At 36.1% G+C, this 27,206-nt stretch overlaps 1 protein-coding gene across 1 annotated transcript; it reads right to left on the bottom strand.

Moving 5' to 3' along the window:
* Positions 1-1,978: 1,978 nt before the first annotated feature.
* Positions 1,979-27,206, bottom strand: LOC132552205 (terminal uridylyltransferase 4-like). Its single transcript, XM_060216353.1, has 26 exons — positions 26,435-27,206; positions 25,720-25,805; positions 25,062-25,178; positions 24,058-24,235; positions 22,921-23,061; positions 22,518-22,714; positions 21,827-21,940; positions 21,058-21,147; positions 20,062-20,233; positions 18,306-19,579; positions 17,125-17,272; positions 16,455-16,541; positions 15,216-15,316; positions 14,455-14,616; positions 14,077-14,166; positions 13,708-13,821; positions 12,576-12,650; positions 11,598-11,769; positions 10,913-10,960; positions 9,985-10,073; positions 9,435-9,559; positions 8,872-9,011; positions 8,085-8,278; positions 6,698-7,072; positions 3,291-3,366; positions 1,979-2,298 (listed from the first exon to the last, which is right to left on the bottom strand). The coding sequence occupies exons 1-26, from the start codon at positions 27,204-27,206 to the stop codon at positions 2,171-2,173; spliced, it is 5,265 nt and encodes a 1,754-aa protein (XP_060072336.1). The 3' UTR covers positions 1,979-2,170.

The following is a 27,206-nucleotide window of genomic DNA, read 5'->3' on the forward strand; positions in this document are numbered from 1 at the left end:
TTATTATACTGTATTTCAAAAACAGAATAGCTATGTTAACTATTATTTTCTTTTTTTTATCACTTGTGATTAAGATGTTTAATATAAAGCATTTAAAAAAAAAAAAAGTCTAATATTTCATTTCAATGTGAATTTCTTTCATCTCAAATTTTCCCTATTTTTAAAACACACTACTAACACTGATGCTAGAGAAAGATGCTCTCTAAACATGATTCACAGCTGCCCAATCTCATGAAAGTCACAATACTGGATGGTACCCAAAGTCAAACTGATACAACATGAAATTATACTAAATCGTAATGACAAACAAAACAATTAAGCACACAATATTCTGACCTTAATAGTTTAACTAATAGAATGTCACTCTAAAAATCAATTAATGAGACTGATTAGAAAATTTTTTTTTACATGCATGTGCTACGTATTCCATATAAATGGTCATCCTTACTCTGAAAAACTTTTAACCATACAAAATAAAAAAACATTTCAAATTTCCCTCAAAAACAGAAACAGTCAAAAATCGATTTGGATAAACTGATCAAATAGTACTTGGAGTAATGCAACAAGGAATTTTATATATCAAAGCAAACATCAAAGTTTGATATTCAAATTGATTTAAGAAATATTTTGATGAAGAATTACTAATTCAGCTCTATAATATGACCATCTGAAGTCCAGAAATAACAGTTCTTTGTCACTCCTAATGACTCCAGCTGCCTTGTGTCAGTCAAAATTTACAGCAAGTCTTATATAAAGCAAGATTAACGTCAAATCTTAAATAAGTCAAGATTTACATCAAGTCTTGATAAGTCGAGATTTACATCAAGTCTAAATAAGTCAAGATTTACATCAAGTCTTATATAAGTCAAGATTTAAATCAAGTCTTATATAAATCAAGATTTACATCAAGTCTTAATAAGTAGAGATTTAAATCAAGTCTTATATAAGTCGAGATTTAAATCAAGTCTAATATAAGTCGAGATTTACATCAAGTCTTAATAAGTCAAGATTTATATCAAGTCTTATATAAATCAAGATTTACATCAAGTCTTATATAAGTAGAGATTTAAACACAAATAAGTTTATATAAGGTGATATGTACAGAATAATGTTATATAAGTAGAGATTTACATCAAGTCTTGAAATAAGTCAAGATTTATATCAAGTCTTAATAAGTAGAGATTTACATCAAGTCTTATATAAGTCAAGAATTATAAAACACAAATATCATTGTATGATCAGGTGATATGTACAGAATAATGTAATTACCCTTAGGATTCTCCTTTCAATTATCATTTTGAAATAAATAAAGTTTATATTAATGCAGCTCTATTTTTCCTCTTATGACAAATACATCACATGTAAGATATTTTCTCCTCTGTTAACAAATGGACTTTTACATCTCTGTTGGAGTAATTGTAAGAGAATTTCTCCTCTGTTGACTGGTGCAGTATTTGTAAGACAAATTCTCCTCTGTTGACTGGTGCAGTATTTGTAAGACAATTTCTGCTCTGTTAACTGGTGCAGTATTTGTAAGACAATTTCTCCTCTGTTGACCGGTGCAGTATTTGTAAGACAAATTCTCCTCTGTTGACTGGTGCAGTGATTGTAAGACAATTTCTGCAGTGATTGTAAGACAAATTCTCCTCTGTTAACTGGTGTAGTAATTGTAAGACAATTTCTGCTCTGTTAACTGGTGTTGTATTTTTGAGACAATTTCTGTTGACCGGTGCAGTATTTGTAAGACAAATTCTCCTCTGTTGACTGGTGCAGTGATTGTAAGACAAATTCACCTCTGTTGACTGGTGCAGTATTTGTAAGACAATTTCTGCTCTGTTAACTGGTGTTGTATTTTTGAGACAATTTCTGTTGACTGGTGCAGTATTTGTAAGACAATTTCTGCTCTGTTAACTGGTGTTGTATTTTTGAGACAATTTCTGTTGACTGGTGCAGTATTTGTATGACAAATTCTCCTCTGTTAACTGGTGCAGTGATTGTAAGACAATTTCTGCTCTGTTGACTTGTGTAGTAATTGTAAGACATTTTCTCCTCTGTTAACTGGTGCAGTATTTGGAAGACAATTTCTGCTCTGTTAACTGGTGTTGTATTTGTGAGACAATTTCTGTTGACTGGTGGACTGTATAAAACTTTGTCTACAACTGTTGTAGCTTTACTTCCTTCTTTGTTGATTTGTATACTGTTTGTAAGATTGTCTTTGATTAGTTCCACTTCTGGAATGACCTCCCTGGTTTCCTGGATGACTAGATTGGCGGTATTGGTCGTTAGGAATTGAAATACCTGCATAGTGAGAAAAAAAACATTTTAATAAATCTACCAAAATTTAATCATAGAAGTCAGTCATTACACGTTTGCTACTGAATATTAATTGACAAGGGAGAAAAAATAAAGGAAGGCTCTATATGGTGTCCAAAAAAAAAAATCAGTTTATGTCAACCAAAACTGATGTCTGGTCATCTTCGCTAGCCTAAGAGGAATAGGTGGATCATCTACCCTTGACTAGTAAATAATAAGTACTATTTTTCCTACAGAGATCATAGCTGTGGTAATGTATCTCTTATAACAAGATGTTAACACCTTGTCAGGCAAGGACAGTGGGGCCTGGTTAACTATCAGTGCTACAGGACAGTGGGGCCTGGTTAACTATCAGTGCTACAGGACAGTGGGGCCTGGTTAACTATCAGTACTACAGGACAGTGGGGCCTGGTTAACTATCAGTACTACAGGACAGTGGGGCCTGGTTAACTATCAGTACTACAGGACAGTGGGGCCTGGTTAACTATCAGTACTACAGGACAGTGGGGTCTGGTTAACTATCAGTACTACAGGACAGTGGGGCCTGGTTAACTATCAGTACTACAGGACAGTGGGGCCTGGTTAACTATCAGTACTACAAGAATTATAGCTGTGGTAATGTACCTCTTAAACGGGCTGAAGCCAATATTGCAGAAACAATAGCTTTTTAACTTAAAATTTGCCAAACTTGTAAAAGGAATGTTGTATTCATATCCTTCCTCTCCAGAAATTTTTTTTTCTTTTTTTTTTACAAAGTACTTGCAGTAAAATGGAAACAGACTTAAAGACAAATGACTGCTATAGAACTTCACAGCATGTGGGGTGGGGGTTTGGGAGGGGGAACAGGAGAGATAGGACAAAATATGAAATGTTGAAATTGGACATAAAAAACATTGTTGTTTTACTCAGTTTGTATGGTCCTGTGAACTAGGATAGAACAAAAATTGACGATATGTATCTGTGGTAAGGAAATTTACCTAAATTGGGTGGCCCCATGTTACCCGGAGCAGCTGCTATAGACACTTGCCTTGGTGATGACCCAGGAGGAATGTTCTGAAAACAAATTGAGAATGTAGTAAAGATACTGTATTTTACAACACATTCTTATTGATCAAAAAGTTTTTTATCTTCATTTAAATTAAAGTTTGGTTATTGTTTTAAATGTTCTTTTCACTTTTGAACAATATTCCTACTTGGCTTTAATACTTGACACAAACAAACCATATATGGAAATACTTTTATTAGGTGTTAATTTCGTTATGTCATTCATAACACTGAGGATAACCAAGAGCTGACAAATCAGTGCAATGAGACAGAGAGAGAGATAGAGAGAGAGACAGAGAGAGAGAGAGAGAGACACAGAGAGAGACAGAGAGAGACAGAGACTGAGAGAGAGAGAGAGAGAGAGAGAGAGAGAGAGAGAGAGAGAGAGAGAGAGAGAGAGAGAGCACTGCACTGAGGCTGACACTGACAGACAGACAGCACAGAAACTAGTTGAAACAGCACCGAGGCAGACAGACAGACAGCACTTACAGACAGACAGTACAGCACTGACACTGACAGACAGACAGTACAGAGACTGACAGACAGACAGACAGTTCAGTGACTGACAGACAATGCCGAAACTTACATACAGATAGCATCTACAGTGATAGACACTGTCTAATCTGATGTATATCTTAATATTATAATACTCAGCAATTATGTGAATATATGTTAAATCAATTGAGAGGCTCACGAGATATCTGGTACACAAGCATCTTGTTAAACCTTTAACCTTGACCAATAATCACTCAAATTTAGTCAGGTGTAGAATTTGATGGTGCTATGCTAAGGTAATAAAATGAACTAAATCTATTAAGGGCTCATGAGGTCTCACCAGCTCTGTTCTATAGACTGATGGAAGGACAAAGTGACTATAAATATATCCACGTATATGTCTAGTATGGAATCATTTTCACGATAAACTTATTGGTCGATTGGTAGGAAATCATGTTTGAATCTCTTATAAAATACATGACCCCTTCCCACTAGAAGGTACCACAAGAAATCCTGACAGCAATTCTAGACACAATCTCTGATGTTCTTTTTTTTTATTTTATTAATTCCACAAAATTAGTTTTTATGACAACATTCTAGCTGTAAATTATTTATGTTAATCAAATAATTTTACTTAATTAATCTACCTTATTTCGGAAACTTACGTGTGAGAGCAATGTGAATGCCCTCACCAGCAACCAAAGAGAAGATTGAAACTTTTTAATGCTACTGGCTTTCCTACTGGAGTTAGGCAAGGCTTTCCAAGTTTGGTCTTACCATCTTTTGAGAAAATGTGAATAGAAATTCTCAAAGGGACATACATCATGGTAAAACAAAATTTTTGTGATGTTTATATCATATTTTGTATTATTACATATAAATATCAGATGTGTCACCCTGTGAACAATGACAGTTTTTTTCCCGCTGAAATATGCACATAAAACTACTAATCATAAAAGAAAATCTTCCACACTTGATCAAGTCTGTATATGTTAATTTTTGTGCCAGATATAATAAATGCATGCACACAAAACAACACAAGAATAGCTTACAATGTGAATTGGTTGCAGCTGAAAAATGTCTCAATGTCAACCAGGAAGTGAAGAATGACCGAATCGGCAAAAAAAAAAAACCTCAGAATTCCTCTGTGGAAGCTTAACATGGTAGATGGGAGCTTACCATATCAGATGAGAAAGCGATCAGGACAATGCATGTATTCTGCTTCATTGTCTGACAACTGACAAAGTGGAACTAGGTCAAAGCTTTGCATGTTGTTGACAATACATGTATGGCTGGAGTGAGACTTTTACAGAAATTAGGGATATGGATCTCTATTAATTCCAAGTTAAGTTACCAAACAACATCTATTTATCAGTAACAAATTTGTTTGACAAAAGCCAGCTGTCTATGTAATGTGCCACCATATTTTTATCCGCCATCACATGTGTCCATGTATATAAAGGATCTACTACGTTTTCAAACTGTCAGATGATGTTATCAGCTCTAAATTTGAGAGGGATTTCCCGAATAAAATGAGTGGTCAAATTGAACATTGGAAATTGTCTGTAAATATCGGGATACATCAGAAATGTGACTGGAAGCGAAAATAAAAAGCATGCACAACCAATAAAGAGAATAACATTGTAACCCTGGTAAAATACTAGCCACACCATACTGTTCCCTAAAGAGAACTTTTCTCTAGTTTGATTGGTTGAGTGTCAGACTAGTAAGCCAGAGGTCCCATGTTTGAATCTAGCAGACATTGAAATAATCTGATACACTGTCTCTTTGAATCTAGATTATCATAATTCTGGAAATAAAGACAAACTGAACAAGGGGCCCACATATATCCCATACAACTACATCAAAGTGGTTAAGGGTGACCTTTCACCTCTTTATCTTGACCAATGACCAAGAAAATTGCAGTCAGGTGCAGACCTTGGTGATATAATGCTATTTTGTGAACATGAACCAAATCTATGTTGGAGTTTATGAGATATCAGGCAACCAAGGTTATCATGGATAGCAACACAGACAAACGTACAGACAAAGTAGTTACTATGTTTCTTCTATCATGTAAGTAGGGTGTATAAAAAATAATTGACCATGACCAAATAAGAACTTCACCTACAATATCATCATTATACAGCTACATAACACATTACAGAAGGACCACAGACAAAGGGCAATTTAAACAACCCACCCTCTGATGATGGTGAGCTACAAAACAGCTACAAATGGAGTTGAGTATGAAATTGTGTTTAAACTACAAATAGTTAGTAGAAAATTGTAATGAATACAACCAAACTCAGTATTAAATGATGATAACTAGGGAAATACTTTGTCAGAAATCATTTTGATATTGACTTAATATGTCAGGGACTAGCAATATGTTATGAACATCAAAAGGTTACCTGTTTTAGCTAATTTTGTTGTTTGAAAACTTTGATCTCTGCTCCTTTGAACAAATATGTTAAATGTAATATCTTATTAAAAAAGGACCAATCCATGCCAATGCTTGTTGCTTGCTAACTAATTAGAACTAAAGATGTGAATGTACCTGAGCATCATGAGTGGACTGAGCAATGATATGTTGCTGTACTGAAGTGGCTACTAGATCATGTCTACCCTGTGTCACCATGGTAACGCTAGGCACAGAACCCTGCAGCTCCAGGTGACGTGGGGACGGGTGAAGAGGATTATTCATGGGAGCAAGGTGTCTCACCACCGTGTTAGGAGAGGAAGCAAGAAAATTAGTGGTGACAAAGGCCGAGTTAGTTGCCAATGGCGATGTCGATAGAGATGGAGATGGGCATGCATGTGGTGAGTGTGATAATAGCCATACAGGGTACGGGTTTGGCGGTGTCCCTTGGTGGCGCTGTAGTTGAGGATGTTGCTGCTGTTGTTGATGAGACAAACGTTGATGCTGCTGGTTCGACATGTACTGATTCAACCAGGGATGTCCGGACATGCCCTTGTTGTGTGGGCTGGTTGACATGTAGGTCTCTGGGTACTGAGGTCGGCCGATCGGCTTCGGGGAAGATGATGGCCGGGGGTCATGGCCTTGCTTCATAGGTGATACAGTTTGTCTAGGAGGTGGGTACGAGTCGGACAAGTTTACTTTGGACCGTGGACTACCCCGGTAATTGCCCTGAGGACTGCCACTGTTGAACTGCCTCTGTCCTGGGGACCCCTGGTGACCAAATGGCATGGGGATGTTCTGAAAAGGAGCACACACATCAGTAAACATTCACAACTAATCATCCAGTTTATAACAAATCTCCCCAAGTTAAACTGAAGTTAACATTAATTTCTGTCTGACATTGGTTTAAAGTTCTTTGAATTTAACAGAACTTTATAGTACAGTGCTAGAATGAGTGATAAATCAAAAGTTTTATACCAACCACTCCTATGTAAAATTCTATGTTCAAGAAATCATACAATGGACATAGCTCCTTGGGAGTTGAATCAACAATAGAAACTAGACCTGGAGTTGAATCAACAATAGAAACTAGACCTGTCACCTTGAGTATAACTAATACCCCCCACAGATGTAAAGACTTGACATATCAATTTCAGTAAGCACATGTTGCCTTTGTTGCTATTTCATTGGCTGGAATACTGGAATTTATATAAAAAATTTATATAAAAATCCCCAAGAAATCTGCATTCTAAATCCATTATCAACCATACATAAAGACACTTGACAGACCTAAATCCAAAACCTTAATTCTAGAAAACACTGAAAATTGTCAAAAAAAAATTTGGTTATTCATGTGAGGAATAAACCTGCATTATGTGTTAAATGGTTCGACAAAAGTATAAGCCAAGCTTCAAGTTAATTGGATGCTCTGAAAACTGTTATATCTCAAGATGCATAGCTGGACAAAATTATGTTAATTTTTTTATATAAAACAGGGATTACTGCAGTAAACTGAAAAAATGCAAAGACGCTTCAAGGAGCACATCTCCATATTGTGCTGGCCATTCCCACTAAGTTATTGAAAGATCCGTCTTAAACTTAAAAGGTTTTGGCAAACATTATTTAGGACAAGAAATAAGAGATCCACATTTACTACCTACTCCATGGAACCAAGGAATATTAATCTAACCTGTTGAAGCACCAATTATTTCAGCAGAAACACAACAGAAAAAAAACAGCAAGAGATTCATCTCCACCAGGTTCACGCCCAAACACACCAGCTAATATTGTGACATGATAAACTACAAACCCTTGGCTGGCTGGCCATTTGGCGTTGATGCTGTTGATGTTGTTGATGTTGTTGATGTTGATGCTGCTGTTGATGCTGCTGCTGTTGATATCGTTGCCCAGTGTTAGAACTGAGGTGCTGCTGTGAGTTTGCAGGGCGACGCCAGTTCTGTTCCAAATCAGGGTCATTGGGGTCAGACTGTGACCTTCTTAACCCTGCAAGTAAAATGTGTGTTACCTAATTCTCATTTGCATCCTATTTGCTGCTGGCAAGTTGTGAGTAAGGATACTTCACTTTACAATGTAAACCTATGGAATATCCTACCTTTAGTGTGGACAAAGCACTTCCACTGGAAGAATTGCCCACCATAAGGATGGTCGTACTACTCCCAAGACATTTCAGGCAGGTTTGCCTTCCCTTAGAATGGTTGTATTGTCCCAATGGTATTTTTGTGAAGGAGTGCTTTAGAGTGGTTGACCTGCTACTGTGGTATGTTGGGTACAATTGCCTACATTTAGGGCAGATGTACTGCTCTCGATGCAAATTGAGAAGAACTTGCCTACATTAACGGTGGTTGTACTACTCCCAAGACATTACAGGCAGGTTTGCCTTCCCTTAGAATGGTTGTATTGTCCCAATGGTATTTTTTGAAGGAGTGCTTTAGAGTGGTTGCACTGCCACTGTGACATGTTGGTATGGATTGCCTCCCTTTAGGGTGGTTATACTATTTTTGTCACATGTTGATATGGATTGCCTACCTTTAGGGTGGTTATACTACTCCCTTGACATATTGAGAAGGGCTGCTTACCTTTAGAGTGGTTGTACTGCCCTTGTGACATGTTTTTGTCCATGTATCGACCTTGTTCCTCTATATTGTTTCTTTGTCCATCTTCCCTTTGCTGTTTCTTATCCTTGGACCTGAAATTTTTGAACTTTTCTCTTTCTTCTCTGGAAAACAAGGCAAAAACATTTCTGCCATTATAATTTAGCTGGTACATAAGTAAGTAAATATTCTGATGACATCATTTGAAAGCAAGAATAACTGGAAAAACTTAAAGAGGAGATAAATACATTTTATTTTTTTGGTGAATGATCCAGAAAAATCTATCTTATCTTACAAAAATTTTATTTATTTATTTATTTTTACAATGTGGCATCAATTAAAAAAAATTCTGCCCGATACTGTTAGAGTGAGAAAACCTCTAGTTCTCAATAGGGAGAGCTAAACAATGTCCCTCTTATAAAGCAATACCTGCTGACAAAACCAGACAAATGACCTATGACATCTGAAATTCCTAAAGTGACATATTTGTTTAGCATTCCATACTTCATACTTTTGTAAATGCTGATAAACAAGAAGTAAAAAAACACCTCTCTTTCCTTTGAAGGACTTTTGGACACTCCTTGGCAATGTGGCCAATCTTGTTACACACACGACAGCATCGGTCACTAGGAGGGGCCCCTTGGGACAGCTGGTTCTTGTCAAAGAAATATTCCTGTTGCAAAGAAAGATACCACATAGCAGCAAGCATACAGAGTAGTGCTAAAGCATTCAATACATATTCCCTATTGGTCACCACAAAATGTGAAGAACACTTAAATGGACTTAAAAAGCAGAAACGTAAAGTATACATGCTATAACATTATGACATAATGTCAGTGCTTTGACAGAGTAACTTTATCAGCAGCTGAAATTTAAAACTTGATCTAAACTCCTAAGTATAAGCTTACACAAATAATTGTTTATCAAAAACAATGAAAAACAAAAGACTCCAAGGAGATCTTGGTGCCCACCATTATTATTTGGTCTTGATATGTTCTTGAGAAAAACTTATATTCCAAGCACAGAAGTATTAGATTTTTCCTCTATTAGAAACAAATGACAGGTGAACCGTTGAATTTGATTGACAAATCAACTTACAGTGAGAGCTGAACAAGCCTTTGGGATTTCTGTGGGCATACCATAAAGCTCTCTGCCACGGATAAATGTCTTCATGATGTACTGGTTCACTGCACGGTCAATTAACATGACAAATATCAGTGAAATATCAATAACTTAGAATCATATATAAAATAATAACACTATCCGATCATTACAAGATTTTTTGCTTCCATCAACAACATCTCACATTTGATCAGTTAGTGTAGATGTTTTTGCGTCTTTAGTACAAAATTTTGAAAATATCTTGACGAAAGAAAGACTAATACTGATTTAAAAAACATATATAAATTAATAAAACTATTTAATCATTACAAACTTTTCTGCTTGCATCAACAACATCTCACATTTGATCAGATAAATACCTTGTTAGTGTAGATGTTTTTGCGTCTTAGTACAAAATGTTGAAAATATCTTGACGAAAGAAAGACTAATACTGATACGTAACAATGAAATCTGACAAGGAAAAATGTACTTGTAAGGACACTGTTGTCTACATCACAGCCATATATGTATATATGTTTATTACGATACAGCTTTAGTTACAACAAAATACGAAAAAACCTGGATTACCCTCATCCTATAACCTGCCCAGTATTGTTCATAACATGTCTCCAATAGACTATCTTGAAATACTAATATCAACACTTCTAACAAATATTTCATAAACCTTATAACCAGAGGTGTCCGAGAGGTATCCAGGCAATGTGTAACTAATAGTTTGTTACTTGTGATATCCATTAGCACAAATTCTAGACTTGCACTCAACAGACAGTGCTAATTTAAGTACACCCTAGCCTAGCACTAAATTACAAGTGTTTCATAATATGTTTCTATGTGTAAATTACCTTAAATGTTGTGCTTATTCATATTTACAATTAAAATCGTACATAGATAAAACAATACTTACTCTTTCGAGACAGACCACCACCAAGGTTATGTGCAAGGTCAAAAGGATCTGCAAAGTAAACAAATTTTTGTTGTCTCATCATTTTCAATCTTTGGTAAAATGTGTTAAATTAACGCTTTGTTCACTTCATTAGGAACAGGCTTTGTAACGACTTAAGCTATAGAAACATGGCCCTATCAAGGGGGAGAACTCTAATTAGACACAACTACAAACTTTGACAACTGTACAGTGGTACTGGACTGGGTCAGCAACCAGGCAGCTGAATTGGTAAAGCGTCCGTCTAGAGTTTGAAGAGTAACAGGTTCAAACCCTAATCTGGCTGTGAATTTTTCCACTCCTATCTGAATGTTTGACAAGGAAATACACCCAAAGCTGGGTTAATAATGTTTGTGTCTTCAGAGCTGACGCATTAGGAAAGGATGAATGTAAGAGAAAAACAGAACTGGGTCAATCGTTGTTGACCAGGTTGCATAATTGGTAAGCATATGTGTAGTGCAATATTTTCACATCTGAATGTGTCTAAAATACATTGATGTCCTTGTGAAGTCTACAGTAATGGTATAACATTCCTCCATAGCTCTTGCGAGATTTAGTTATGGTTATTTTTAAAAAAGAATTTTACATCGACTGCTTTAGTAAAGGTATCATATGTAAACAACCTTCAGTGTGCATGTAGATAACTTACCCTCTATTGCAATACATTTTCCATTCCACAGTTTTTCAAATCGTGTCAGTGGCTCTGACAGTCTGATGCAAACCACATTATCCTTAATGGAGAACTCTTCAGTGTAAAAGACAAACATTCCCAACCACAACTCTCCCAAACTCTGCTGGTTCTTACACTTCCAAATTTTAGGCTGAAATGTAGAAAAATTAAATTTGATTTATAGCTGACCCTGTCTGAAGAACCTGACACTGTCCTGTCCTGCTTTATAGCCCATCCTATTTATAGTACCTGACACTGTCCTGTCCTGATTTATAGCCCATCCTGTTTATGGTACCTGACACTGTCCTGTCCTGATTTACAGCCCATCTTGTTTATGGTACCTGACACTGTCCTGTCCTGATTTATAGCCCATCCTGTTTATGGTACCTGACACTGTCCTGTCCTGATTTATACCCAATGCTATTTATGATGTTGATCTGTCCCAATTAATAGCCTGGTACTTAGCCCCGACCTGTCCCAATTTATATCAGACCCTATTTGTTGTACTGGACATTGTCCTGTCCCAATTTAAAGCCAACCCTGTCCTGCTCTTTTATTTATAATTTATCCTGTCTGTTGTACATGAGCGACCTGTCTTAATTTTACAGCATTGTACCTGACACTCGCCTGTCTCATCACAAAATCTCAAACTTACAATGACTGCGACAGACATAAAATTATAAATGGGTTCTTTTGGATTAGAAGTATTAGTTTACAAATCCCAAGTAATTAACAAATATATACACAGTCCCACCAGTAAATATTGGTACTAAATCACTCTCTTGTCACAAGGAAGTCATACATTGTACCACAGAAAAAATATTACATTGTTGTACTTATTTCTTTGTACCTTTTACACAGAAACAATATGGAAGCCAAGATATACCAATAAGGTGATTGTCCTGAATTTTCAGATAGATACACAACAGTTCACAAGGTAAAAAATACAATGTTTACCAGTTTATCTACATCATCGAAGTACCATGTGTTCCAGCCATCTACTATCCTCTCTGGCTTCCTTCCTGGGTATAACTGTAACACAGCAAAGTCTTAGATTTCCAAAAGAATCACAAAATAAGACATTTTGATCTTCAGAAAAGATATCAAAAAGATAAAAATCAAATAATTAAACATCGATACATCAAAAAAAGAGTTATTTGTGACATTAATTACTATCATCTTTTTCTCATCTACTTTTAAATAGGAAATCAGGTAATAAAATGTATAAAGAAAAAAAAACACAGATAACATAGTGGAAGTTTGTACAACATGAGGTAGACAAGACCTTTACCTCCTGTAGGACAGGTAACACTGATGGTACTCACATCCTGTAGGACAGGTAACACTGATGGTACTCACATCCTGCAGGACAGGTAACACTGATGGTACTTACATCCTGTAGGACAGGTAACACTGATGGTACTCACCTCCTGTAGGACAGGTAACACTGATGGTACTCACCTCCTGTAGGACAGGTAACACTGATGGTACTCACATCCTGTAGGACAGGTAACACTGATGGTACTTACATCCTGTAGGACAGGTAACACTAATGGTACTCACATCCTGTGGGACAGGTAACACTGATGGTACTCACCTCCTGTAGGACAGGTCACACTGATGGTACTCACATCCTGTAGGACAGGTCACACTGATGGTACTCACATCCTGTAGGACAGGTCACACTGATGGTACTCACATCCTGTAGGACAGGTATCACTGATGGTACTCACATCCTGTAGGAGAGGTAACACTGATGGTACTCACATCCTGTAGGACAGGTCACACTGATGGTACTTACATCCTGCAGGACAGGTAACACTGATGGTACTTACATCCTGTAGGACAGGTAACACTGATGGTACTCACCTCCTGTAGGAGAGGTAACACTGATGGTACTCACATCCTGTAGGACAGGTAACACTGATGGTACTTACATCCTGTAGGACAGGTAACACTGATGGTGCTCACCTCCTGTATGACAGGTAACACTGATATGTTACACAGCTGGAGGTAGTCAAGATACTCACCTTCTGTTGGAAAGGGAACATTGACGGTTTACACCCAGACAGAGAGTCAAGATACTCACCTCCTGTAGAACAGGTAACACTGATGGTTTACACTGTTGGAGGTAGTAGATGAGAAGAAGAATGTAGGCATAGGAGGACAGGCTCCCCCTGGAGGCATCCCCAATTTCACAAACCTGTCCAATTAAAAAGGTCCATTTACCATTACACTATCAAGCTGAGCAAGCATTGAACTTAACGTCTTCCATGTAAAACAAGTTTTAATGAACAAACATCACTGAATTACTTTCTCCTAAAGGTATGTAATTTTGAGGATATTTTTTGGATCTGGAGTGGTGTAGGATACTTTCACATTGTTTACTGTTTAACATCTAGATGTCTTAACCTGAAGCTGAGGGAGAATTTCCCACAAGAGATAATTAATAACTTACCTTGGCAAACACTTTGAAGGCATAGCCAAGACACTTGACCCGAGGGTCTAAAGAGGCATACAGTTGGATCATCTTAGTGTTGTATAGTGCCTGAGGAGGTATGGCAAAAGTTGTGTGAGGACGGTATTGTCTTATTCCTTAACAGAGGCAATGACAGAACTGGAATTTCACTTTTAATCCTATATCAAATTTCAACAAAATAGTTTGTAAGGAATAAAATACAAGATAATGTTAATATAAATGTGAATATCATTTCATATTATATACTGAATACCTTAAGCTAGTAGAGCAGTTCTGCTGTCTAAGATACAACACGCAATGTCTTCAAAACCAATAAATCAGTTGTACAAACTTACGCCTTTCTCCTACAAATCTTACCAGCAAGTTATATAAACTGATGTCTCCCTCCAAACGACTGCGTCTGTGTTTGAACTTTACAATCGGAACCTTAGCTGTGGTGATGGAAAACACATGGTAAAGGCCTCGGTGCTTCTTTAGCTTCTGTGTAATTTCTTCTATCACTGCCACTGGGTCCAGACCCTTAGTAAGGGGACAACACAAAGGAGGTCATATTTTGGAACACATGAAATGTGCATTCTGGCAAAAAAGGATTCAAATCCAAACCTAAATCAAGGTATTGTCTGTGTACAGAATTTGTTATAAACAAAACTTGTCTGTCTAGAAAATATTGCTAGACTGTTGGCTTATCTACTCCTGAAAAATTCAATGAAGTTTGCTGGTAGTTTGGCCTCTCAACAACAGAATTATGAACAGCAAATGATAAAATGGACAAATCCAATAAAAAAAAAATCAGGGTGAAAAGTAACATTTTATTTGAGTGTCACTGGTAATAAGGAAAATAAAATAAGTATATATATGTTGAGGCTAAATCTGTGAAGTGAATATCTGAAAATATTCAGGAAAGTAAATGTGTAACGGTTCCAGCATTAGAAATGATAAATGTTAAAAGATGTAAAATTGTAAGCATCTGCATCAGACAGTACACGATGATTTAGATATGAAAAAATAATCCAGTTGCCATCCATATTGTATTTAAAAAAAAAAAAAGGAATTCTCACACCTAATACCAAATAAAAAAAAAGTCTATGCATTTGGAAAACTTTTTAGCAGGTACCAACCTCACTAGTAGGCTTGCCCTGGAAGGTCACACAAAGGTCAATGTCACTTTGTTTAAATCCAAATCCATTATGTGATGACCCAAATAAGTGAAGTTCAGCATCTGTAATGTTGATAGAAATAGTGTTGTTTAATTCTGTTGTAACTTAATTTATAATCAACTGAATTCTTATAATAAAAATAAAAATCTAGTTGGAAAAATATTTATCATCAACAGCCAAAGTGGCTTTGTATTGAATTTCGACCAGATCTGTATTCAACAGAGTTTTACTTATTTAGCTAAATCAGAAGTTATAATACTGTAAATTTAATATTTTTTGAGGGTGAGCTATTTTCATTAATTTTGTGGGTACTCTTAATCAATAAAGTCACATGTCCATTAAACATATATATGTAGACTCATTGAGCTTTGCCTAAACACAATATCAAGTGTCCAAAAAATGATATTGAAAAATTACCCAAATAGTTTCCGATGAAACCATATGATTTTTCTTGCTATTCAGTGAATACAACAATGTAAAATATTTTTTGTGTTTTACACATGTAATATAATCTCTCGTGAAGTCAGGTTTCAATAATGAAATGACATCACACTCTAACAGACTGTATTGTGACGTAACAAAAGAGACCATATATAAAAACCCAAATGACAAGAGTGTGATGCGGAAATGTCTATTTTCTACAATATCTGCTCGAATAATCGATCATTTGATGAAAAAAATATTTGATTAGTTCTATTTGATTTGTGATTTATGAAATGTATCCCAATTTTTTTCATTTTAGCAAGCCTTTAAAACCAACAAGAGACACCATGGAGATCTCGGTATCATCATTGTTTGATCTTTACTTGCTCTTTAAAAGTTTGATCTTTTCCCTTCTTTCTAATGTTTTTGCACTTAACTGCAGGAAATTTGAAAAGTCCTCTGACGAAACATGACAGTAAACTTTACATCAAATGGGCAAAACTCAGGAGTAAAGATATAATCAGTGTATGAAATTTCAAAAAGTATTTCTCAATCAAAGCAATTTAACAACTTTCATTGGGTATCCACAACAACCACTTATCAGCCATTTTGAAATTTGAGAAAGATTCATCTTGTACTTCTAAAGAAGAAGCCATATCCGGAATTGTTCAAGATCTGACGACAAACCAAACACATTGCAATTTGACCAGTCCACCATTTCTTTCATAAATCACACATCAAATAGAAAGAGTAAGATCCTGCAGATCTTGTATATACCTGGGTACAGCTCCTGAATGAACTCCTCCAGCTCTAGTCTGATATCCTCTCTGTCTGCTGATTCTTCTTCCTTGACAGCAACTTCTCCTAAAAAAAAATCCACACATTTCAGTTTTTAAATGGCCTGCATCAACATCGAAAACACCAAACTTACACAGGATCTGGATCTGTAAAATCTAATGCTGACTTAGACAAGAGTTTCTCAGAACAATATGTGTCACCTGCGTAAAGTGTCACGGTTACCCAGAAATTGAACTGGATGTGCAACGATCAACCATAAAGATGTAATACCACATTTCATTTCTATAACTTGAAGCATAACCAAAGAAAGTCAAGAAAACAATATTCCCAGGAAATTTTCCAAGTTGAAAGGGGCATAACTCTGCCAAAAAGGGTCACAGACAGCTGGGAATCAAACTTATCTGTAGCCTTGTAACAAGAAGCCATATACCAAATTTCATTTTGGTAACTCAAAGCATTACCGAAAAAAGTCTGAAAAAGCTTTCGTATGGACGCTGCCGCCACCGCCGCCAACGCGTGACAACGGACATAGTGATTCCTAAGTGTCCGCCAGCTCTGCAGGCGACACAAAAACTGAGTATTGAGTCCAAAAAGTTTATTTCTATGAAAGTGTTGTAAATACATATCAGTGAATAAATGTGACACCTACTTGGTACCTGCTTGATTGTATTGGTAAGACACCTCAGGAAATCTTTTGTCATTTTCGGCAGTGGTTTGAGATCAGGGAGAGCCTCTTCAGGGCAAGAATTTTTCAGATGGCCTTCTTTCTCACAAATACTACAGATGATCATCGGACCCTGTATTTAATAAAACATGTTACTGATCATAGCTACAGCTGATAATTAACAGAGATCTAAATTCATGGTAAATACTGTATTAAATGTATTATTTAAGTTTGCGAGGTTAATAAAGCATTATTTGTTGCAGTTTTGGCTAGTTTATGGAGATTGAATTTCGCACTACACCAACTTTAGCAGTAAACAGAAAAAACATATTTTCATATTATAATTTGATATTAACATTCTCAAAGATTTTGATTCACTGTAAAAATGTTTGTTTGTTATATAAATCTGTGTAATCTTTAAAGACCATTAATGAAGTGACATTACATGCCTTACAACAAGAAGAATCCTGAAATTAAGATCAAAGGCTGATAAAGCCTTGCAACAGATTCCAATAAGGTTATGAATCCGAAAAACAGTTGTCAGGGTTTCAGAGAAATCTGTAGATTTATAGAATGCGTGGAATAAAAAGATCTAAAACAACTCTATCATTCACTTTCTCTAGATGTAAAAAGACTATTATTCAATATTTATTCAATATATTTATTCAATATTTATTCAATACTTAATAATCGAGATCTTCTCAGTAGTATTAAAAGTTCTATGTGAAATTCTGGATATTTTGCTTAACAAAAAGTTATTTAAGATTTTCACATATTTGGGTTTCTGAAAGTGAAGGAAGGTTATTCATTAACAACTTTGATCACTTGTTTTTCCAGCATGCTTCAGGCTAAATGTCATGACCCAGGGACTTTTGATTATTAAAAAGTTGTTCAATGTTTTAAACACATTTGACCCCTGTGAAGTTGAAAGTAGAAAAAATTGCTTCATTTGAAAAAAAAACCTTGAAAGCCTTTCAGCCCAGCATAGTACTGGCGAAATATTATTTGCCAAAGACTTTTGGTCACTAAACTAAGTTATTTAAGTCACTTAGAGAAAAAAATTGATGCCCAATGGACAATTGAAAGATAACAGATGCTGCACCACAACATAATCAGCTTTCTGACAGCCGACTTTAAACTTAATTCTAGAAATATAAGAAGATTACCTTTCCATCGGTGAACTTTTTCTCCACAAATTCAAAATCATATTCTAGATTGAGTATTGCTTGTGAATCTGGCTCAGGAGTACATTTCATTTCCCTTGAATCAGTACCATCATTTTCAGGCTCTGGAGTACACTCAACTTCCTTTGAATCAGGACAAATATTTTCAGGCTCACAAGTACTCTCTCCTTCCTTTGAATCCTGGCTGTCATTTTCAGGCTCTGGAGCACACTCCATTTCCTTTGAATCATGGCTGTCATTTTCAGGCTCTGCAGCACACTCCATTTCCTTGGAATCAGGGCTGTTGTTTTCAGCTGTTGGAATACTCTTAACTTCCTGTGAATTCACTTTTGCCGTCTTTGAATCCAGTTCCTGACAGATATTTACAGACTTCTCCTCTGAATGAACCGTCTCCTCTTCCTTTGTAGTTGCCAATTGCTCCTTCAGATTTTCTTGAGTTTCACAAACACTTTGATCACCGAGCACCAAATTATCGCACCTTTCCACTAAAATCTCTTCAGCAGCAGTATCAGGTGGTTTGGCACTTTTCTTCTTTTTATCCATTAGAGTCAATTCTGATAACGTGTTCACTAATGAGTCTTTGGCGAGTTGCTCTGAGGCAGATTCAGAAGGAATGTCTGAGGATTTCGGATCAGAATGTACAACAGACTGTGTTGTGTCACTACCACATGCACAGCTGTCGGTTAATTCTGCCTTTACAGATTGAGACAGTTGTGTTGATAAATTTTCTCTTGTTGGATCTAAACTAGAATTATCATCCTTCTTATTTTCTGCACCACTTCCTTCTGGTGTCTCTACTTTGTCCTTTTTCTCTAGACTAGAGAAATCTAGCTGCTTTCGAATGCTGCTAGTGCCTTCTCTTTCAGCCTGCTTATCCTTATTTTCTGCTTTTTCGTTGCCGCCTTCATCATCCAACTCCTCCTCTGAGGATCCTAATATGATAACATCAGAGTTGTCTTCAGACTCATCTACAGTTTCCTCAACATTTTTCTTTTCTTCACTACTATTCTTTTTATTTAGTTTCAGTTTTTGTCCTTTCTGCTCTTTCAACTTTTCCTCTTTCGCTAGTCTTTCTTTCTCGGCCTTGGCCTTCAGCCGCGTCTTTTCTAGAGCTTGTTTTTGCTGAACTGAAAGCTTGTCATAGTTTGTTGGTAGACTGAAGTAGAAGTAAGACTTTCTGAAGCAGTCCCAGATGTACTGAAACACCTCGTAATTCGTCACAGACCGTGCAGCATTTCTCTTGTTGGAAAATGGATCTTTGGAGAGAAAAACCAACTATTTTACACTAAACTGAACCTCATATATAACTGAAAAACAATAATATTTCCACAATTTCAATTTGATATATTCCTTTACCATCTTGAGGTATATTGAGATAAACAACATTACCAATTATATCTGCTTTTACTATATGATGCTTTGTGTGAAATTTCACTTTCGGTGATTTTTCGAAAAAATTTCTATTGGTTGGCAATGTCAATAGCACAGAAGTTCTGATAACACCAGTAAAAGATTAGAGTGTGACGTTTTGACGACAACACAGTCACCTTCATCAGGTAAATGACCTGTGTGTTAGTATGCTCCACACTGATCATTTTTCTGATGAAGGTGACCATGTAGTCCTCAAAATGTCACACTCTAATCTTCTACTGTTTGTGATTCAACAACTTCTATTCTATCTACCACATTTCAGTGAAGTAGTAAAAATTGCCACATGGATTTATTTGTGAATTATCACCTTCAATGGCCACCCTCTTTGTATTCCATTTCTTTTGAGACCTGGTAAGGTATTTTTCCTGTCGCAGGGATACCACAAACTGACTATTGTCAAATTCTAGGCAGTAGAAGCGAAGCATATCCAGCCACAGTGCACCCACACTCTTACTATTTTCTGTCCGCCATTTTCCTGCCTACAACAGCGACCAAATGAATAATAATCCAGTAAGTGAACTTTTTCATATTTAAACAAAATTTAAAGCTGCAAAGCAATTTCTTCTCATGGGAGCTATTTGTCACACAAATCTTAATCTTTCTATGAATCTATGAGACTTTTATCAGTATTTTTCATTGTTGTTATTGTTTATTTGGTATAACTGAGGCCCAACAGTCCTCAATAACTCACCCGACCCTACAGATCAAGAACCAGGCTTCATCAGACCATTATCTTTTTGCAAATTTGAAAGCCTGTAATGCCAAAATTCTACTACACAAGAACCACAACATGATGGGTCATTGAAATGAAGTAGCTTGGAGTTCTTGGAGCATGTTTGATCCCTGAGACATTATAAAGGTCATATGTTTGTATAAACTTGGCAGCCCCACATCCCAGCATGAATGACACTGATTTTCATCTCATGAACTTGGACCTCCTTATCAGTGTGATGAAATTGTTTAAAGATTTCAACACATTTCTGGCCTGGAAAGTGGGTCAGTTGGGTTAGTGATTCATAAACAATTTAGCATTTTCACAGCATCATCTGTACTGAATCCACCACACTACCATACTGTGTTGTGTTGTACATGTACTATCTAGGATTTCTACAGTACTTCACAGTGTTACAACAGCTTTATTGCAGCATCTCCATGGTGTTTCCATCTGATGTAGAACATTAAACATGTAAGGATCTGTACCATTCGTTGGCTTCATGATAGTTATTAATGTCAGTATGAATTTGTAAAACAATTTTACAAGAAATGTTAAAATATGATATCCTGCTATTGTTCATATATTTACCTCTTCTTTGATCTTGGCGAAGTTTGCTTCCTCTGGAGGCGGTGTCTTCTTTCTCTTGGTAGGAGATTTACTCTCATCTTCATCAAGGCCCTGGTGATACAGAAACAGTACATAGATACAGTAAACAACAAGGCCTCTTGTACACACCTAAGAATGCACTAATATCACAATTCCCCTCCCCCACTACCTCCCAAAGATCAGCCTCAATACTCTCTGTATCCCAAGACCATGTCATTGCAAAATTGAAGGTTCTATGTGGACAAGACTAAAAAGACTAGTTTGATCCTTTGATGTAACATCAAGGAATCTTGAGGTCACATAACAGTATATTGTTGTTGCTTTGAAGTTGGGTGTTGCTCCTTTGTAATCTTCAAAAGGAACATATCAGCCTGTGATTGGTCAGTTTTTTTATCCTGGAACCAATCAAATCACTTCACATGTGCCTTCAAGTTTGCCATGACATATTCCAGGGGTGCAGAGAGTGAAAGTGATTGTAACCCCTGGAGCATCGAGGATGTCCAAAGACTATCTAACTTCATCATCTGGAACCAATGCATATAATGTGATTTTATTTTAATATTTTTATAATTATATAGCATTCTGATGATATACAAGGACATACCAATTAAGTGCTGTTTCAATTTCATTTTTGTGCCATTAAAGAAATTTGAGTTTTTAACAGATTTTCCTAGATCAGACAAGTAAGCAATAAAATTCATTACAAATTCTACATGATTCAAATGAGTTGCACCAAAGTACAACGACTTACCAAATCAAGCACTGGAAGAACAGCTGGTTTACACTTCTGTAGATAGTACACAACCAATAGGGAGAAACAGTAAGCTGGAAGAGTACCCTCATCTTGTCTGTCTATTTTACAGATCTGATAATATAGAAATATATAGACAAGATAGTACACAACCAAAAAGGAGAAATAGTAAGCTGGAAAAGTACCCTTATCTTGAAATGTCTTATATCTTATGTTGAAAGAGTACCCTCATCATGTCTCACAGATCTGAAGACAAAATTAAGGCAAAAGTATACAAATATCTGAACAAACTGTCCACTTGTTTTGTTTATTTTACAAAGGCTTGGGTAAGTAATGTACAGCTGCTATACATCTTATCATGTCTGTACACAGTATAATTTATCATTAACAATATAAGCAGGTAGGTAGTGTACAGCTGGTATACATTTTATCATGTCTGTACACAATATAATTTATCATTAACAATATAAGCAGGTAGGTAGTGTACAGCTGGTATACAATTTATCATGTCTGTACACAATATAATTTATCATTAAAAGCATCTCCCAGATCATGGCTTTGACTTTGTACAAGGCACTTTACAGTTTTTGATAATCCTGGTATCAATATATTAGAGGAGACACTGAGAGGAGTACTTAGCCATTAGCATTCGGAAAAACCAAGAAATTGAAGCTGGTTATGTAAAACCTACCTTGGCAAAGTATCTGAAAATTATTCCAAGCTTTCTGACCCTCGGGTCAAGATCTGCATAAATACAAAGCAAAGTGGACGTCTGGGGGGCCAGGGATCCTGTGACGGTCAGCTGGCAGGACAATGACCCGGAATGGTCAGAAAAGTAGATACATGGAACTTTAGCTGAGAAGTCACTCTTCACATCCTGGTAGTCTTCTGTTGATACATATCGATGTTCAAAGCTTGTATCTTATAAACCTCATATATGTGTGACATTAATTACACAATTATATTATCCTTAAACTATCTTCATCACAATATATTTGACAGGGAGAAAAGACAGCATTATCAAATGTGATGAATTATTTCTTTGTGTCAAATATGAGATAAATAAGTGATAATGGTGAGTAATAAGTCATTACCTGACTCCTTCATGACCTTGAAAGCCTTAGTAAGGGCCTTTGCCTGACCTAAGTCCCCTTTCACCAGCAGATCCATGTTAACATCACAACCCTTCAGTGCAATTCCTGTGTGTGAGGATCCGTAAAGCACAACACTGACATCTGGAAATGGAAAACAAGAACCTGCCTAATTTAATATCTCCATGAATGCACACAACAGGAATTAATTTTTCAAAGGAAACCAGTTTGCAGGATAACCAAATAGTGGATAGGCCACAGATCTACCAGCTTACATATTAGCTACAAGTCAGCCAGGCTGCAGGATTAGCCACTTGTCCGTCTGCATACAAGATTATCAACTGGCCTTACAACCTGCAGAGTTATTAATCATTGGTCCGTCAGCTTGCAGGATTACCTACTCATCAGCTAGCCTATAGGATTTTTATTAGCTACTCATCAGCTAGCCTATAGGATTTTTATTAGCTACTCATCAGCCAGCTTATAGGATTTTTATCATCTACTTATCAGCCAGGCTGCAGGATTAGCTACTTTTCTGCCTGCCTACAAGATTATCAACAGGCCTGGCAACCTGCAGAGTTATTAGCTATTTTTCCATCACTCTGCAGGATTAGACATTGGGTCACTCAGTTGCAGGATAAGCACCTAATCCACCAGCTTGTAGGATAACTAGACAATGGTCTACCAGCTTGCAAGATAAGCCACTGATCCACTAGTTGGCAGAATTACAAACAACTTGTTTGCCAACCTTCTGGATAATTAGTCTACCAGCTTGAAGAATTTGCAACTGGTTAAAGAACTCTTAATTGCTCGTCTGTTGGATCTGTGGCTTTAACAATTTTCATTGGCAAATGTGTATAACAAAGTAATATGATGGATTTAGGCTGTAGCTGTTGTTCATTACTTCCATCCTCTTTTTCGAGAGAATTTTTATTTAACATCAAAATAATTATTCTTTTTCTTTTTAAAAACAGGATTCTGTAAAATCATGGAGAGTTTAATTGATTACACTATCAAACCCTTAAATCCGAGAAAAATGACAGACCACCATGTTTAACTGATACCTAATTCAATTATAAACTTCAGCTTTAATAATGTAAACACATTGGTGTACAGCCATTATGTAATTGTGATGAGTACCTGGCTGAGTTTTGCAGAGAAATGTTTGAAGATTTTTAGCTGCCTGGGCCCTGTATTCCAGATCCTCTTCTTGCAATGCATGCTGACGGTAAATTTCATCTGCCACGCGATCAATGGCCTTCACCTGGTCATCTCTCACAGCTGGCATCTTCTCCAGAAGTGTCTCAATTTTGTTAATCTATCACAACATACATTGTTTCTATAAACATTGTTCATGTCTCAGTAATCAAGATATCCTTTTAACCCTTTCGGCGCCAAATATCTCTCACAATGTACAGCTCAACGCCAAATATCTCCCACAATGTACAGCTCAGCGCCAAATATTTTCCGGAAAATATCCGAAAACAATGGCAGCATTACTGAAACAAGCATATCTTGGCTGATAATAAAGATATAAAAATTGTCGACCAAAGTCGCATACAGCGACCTGTCTGCATGTCGACTTTAGTCGCCTGCGGCGGCCTGTCTCCATGTCAACTTTAGTCGCCTACGGCGGCCTGTCGGCATGTCAACTTTAGTCGCCTACGGCGGCCTGTCTGCATGTCAACTTTAGTCACCTACGGCGCCGAAAGGGTTAAAAAGTAGGATCCCCAGCAAGGGATCAATGCATTTACTAGTACACATGAATGTAAACTGATGGGACAATTGGTATATTATTTACAGTAGTATACTTTTTCTAACTGATTATCTGTTAGAGTTGGATGCTCTTTCCAATTTAGTTAACTGATCAAATATTCAGACACTTTTCAAAACCTATATGGTTTAACTTTTGCCTTTAATGCTATTTAGATACAACAATGTGGTTTTAAAATATCCATCCATTTTGAAGATTTAACAGTGCAATTAATAATACAAAATGGTATGATAAAACAGTAACTAATTTACTCCTTTTTTGTAACATACACTTGTAGCAAAACCAAATCTCAGGTTCAATGTACATGGTGTAAATGTTAGACGAGATAAGATGATAACAGTGTTGAAACTGTACACACAGTATGATATACCTCTATTCTGCGTTTATGACGATTGTCCTGCATATGTCGGTCACAATCCACAGGAGTATCCATATGATAATCACACAGACGACAAAAAAATTTGGCCTGTACAAACCTTGTTGATTTCTGAAACAGGAACATTATCATTATTGTGTCATTGTATGAATTTGTGAATTTAAAGGAAATTATTCGTGTTTTGAAATATCATCAGGATTCCTGTTTTCTGAAATTGTGTAGATTTCTCCAAAGAAAGAAATTTGCAAAGAATCTGGTTGATTTTATTTTATGATTCATAGATTTGAACTGAAAATTGTAACAAAATCGTATGGTAACGACATGGTTCTGCTTGTTTAAATCATACTGTAGCCTAATGCTTTTAATAATTTAGAAAAATTTGAGTAATAAGAATTTGAGCACTTGATCAAAATTGCTGGTAAAGACTCTCTCGGATATAGAAATTTCGCTCGAGCATCCCTGTCAACAAGCTGACATCAAAAAAAGCAATCATTCTGTGTGAAAAATTCTTCATTTGGGCATTTTAATATAAATCACTATTATGGATTGATCAATATTCAGGCTCTGGTAAAATAAAATCAGCTCCATCTAACTTGCACACATTATGAGATTACATGTATACTGTATGCAATAAAACAGAAACAGAACATACCTTTTTCAGTGGAAATATTCCGGTTTCCTCTAATTTCTTCAGTAAGGCTTCCTGTGATAGTACCTGTTTTGCCTCCTGATTTACTCCTAAAACCACAACAGATGTTGATGAAAACTACACAAACACACTCATCAATCAACACTTACTAAAAAATGTATTAAGTACTTTATCAGATACATGTAAAAATGAAGAAACTCACATGATCTTGTCATAGAGTGATGATATGCTAATGATGAAAAGAATTCAGAATCTACTCATTGATTACTGTTGTCTTTACAGAAAGTGACACTCACATCTAAACAAAAACATCAACAAATCGCTCATTTCTATTTACCTGTATATAAACAATGATTGAAGAGCACTCTATTTACATATGTAAAAACACTTTGAGGTCTTACTTTTTACTTGTATGTATGTGTTCCTTATTGAAGACATTCTTGGTATATAGACCTGCCATATCTCAACATTCTAGAACATATATTTCTTTAAAGATCAATAATCAATACTATTTAAAATCTTACCACAGTATTTTGATTAAATATATAAGATTCCACACAAAAAAATTCTACAACACCAGAAAGCTTAAATAAAAATAATACTTAATCATGGCAGATTTGTATAATCTGATATCAGTAATAATTGATCTTCCTGTTTGTTTTGCCTGTAATGTGCCTACATCACAAAATGAGATTTATCCACGATCACTGTTATGTACCTTTTTTTATTTCTGGTTCACTGCGTTCATTCTTGCTAGAAGTGCTTTTTGACTTCTTCCCAACATCCTCCTTGTGTTTCTTTGATTGGTTATCTCCCTTTTCTAATTTCTTTTCTATTGACTGCTTTTCTTCTACATCAAATTCTTTCTCTGTTTGTGCAGCTTTTTGTTCCTCAGCCTTTTTCTTTTTCATCTTCTTTTTTTTCTCCTTCTTAACAGGCATATCCCAAAATTTCTTTACCGCTTCCTCAATTTGTTTGTTTCCGACATTATCCATTGGTATGTTACCATTATGCTTCTCGTCTTGTTTCGATGCCACCACATCATCACCTTGTGAATTCTTTATGTGCCTTTTGGCTTTTAAAATCTTTCTTAATTCCTTGTCACTTGTTGAAATGGAACTTATTGAAGAAGCTAACTCATGATTATTGAGAGGACCTTCAAGAGCTTCCAAACCAATCAAGCTTTTTTCAGCAGAAAGATGGACTTCACTCTCTTGGCTGTTGGCATCCATAACTTTGCTTCGTCTTTTTCTGGTCTTTTTGCCTTCATTGTTGTGGTTTTCTGACTTTTCATCTAATTCCTGTGATGTTTCTGTTGATGCTATAGCTGGTTTCTCTTTCTCCTTGTCATCTTTCTGTTGAAGAGGCTGTTCACTACTTGGTGATGCAGCAATTTTATCTGATGTTGAATCACTTTCTCCTTTCTTGAAGTTAAGAAGACTCTTAATACCTATCTCAATTTCTTGAGTAGATAGACTGAAATCTGCCAT

Source organism: Ylistrum balloti, unplaced genomic scaffold, assembly GCF_031769215.1.
Source record: "Ylistrum balloti isolate Yb309-2 unplaced genomic scaffold, AGI_CSIRO_Ybal_v1 Utg370240, whole genome shotgun sequence".
In the NCBI taxonomy this organism is placed as follows: domain Eukaryota; kingdom Metazoa; phylum Mollusca; class Bivalvia; order Pectinida; family Pectinidae; genus Ylistrum; species Ylistrum balloti.

Coding starts and splice junctions, on each gene's coding strand:
- LOC132552205 (XM_060216353.1), bottom strand. CDS start 27,206: ATGGCAGATTTCAGTCTATCTACTCAAGAAATTGAGATAGGTATTAAG. Junction 10,074..10,912: donor TGGTGGTCTGTCTCGAAAGA/GTAAGTATTGTT, acceptor TTGACCGTGCAG/TGAACCAGTACATCATGAAG. Junction 7,073..8,084: donor AAATGGCCAGCCAGCCAAGG/GTTTGTAGTTTA, acceptor GCTCCTTTTCAG/AACATCCCCATGCCATTTGG.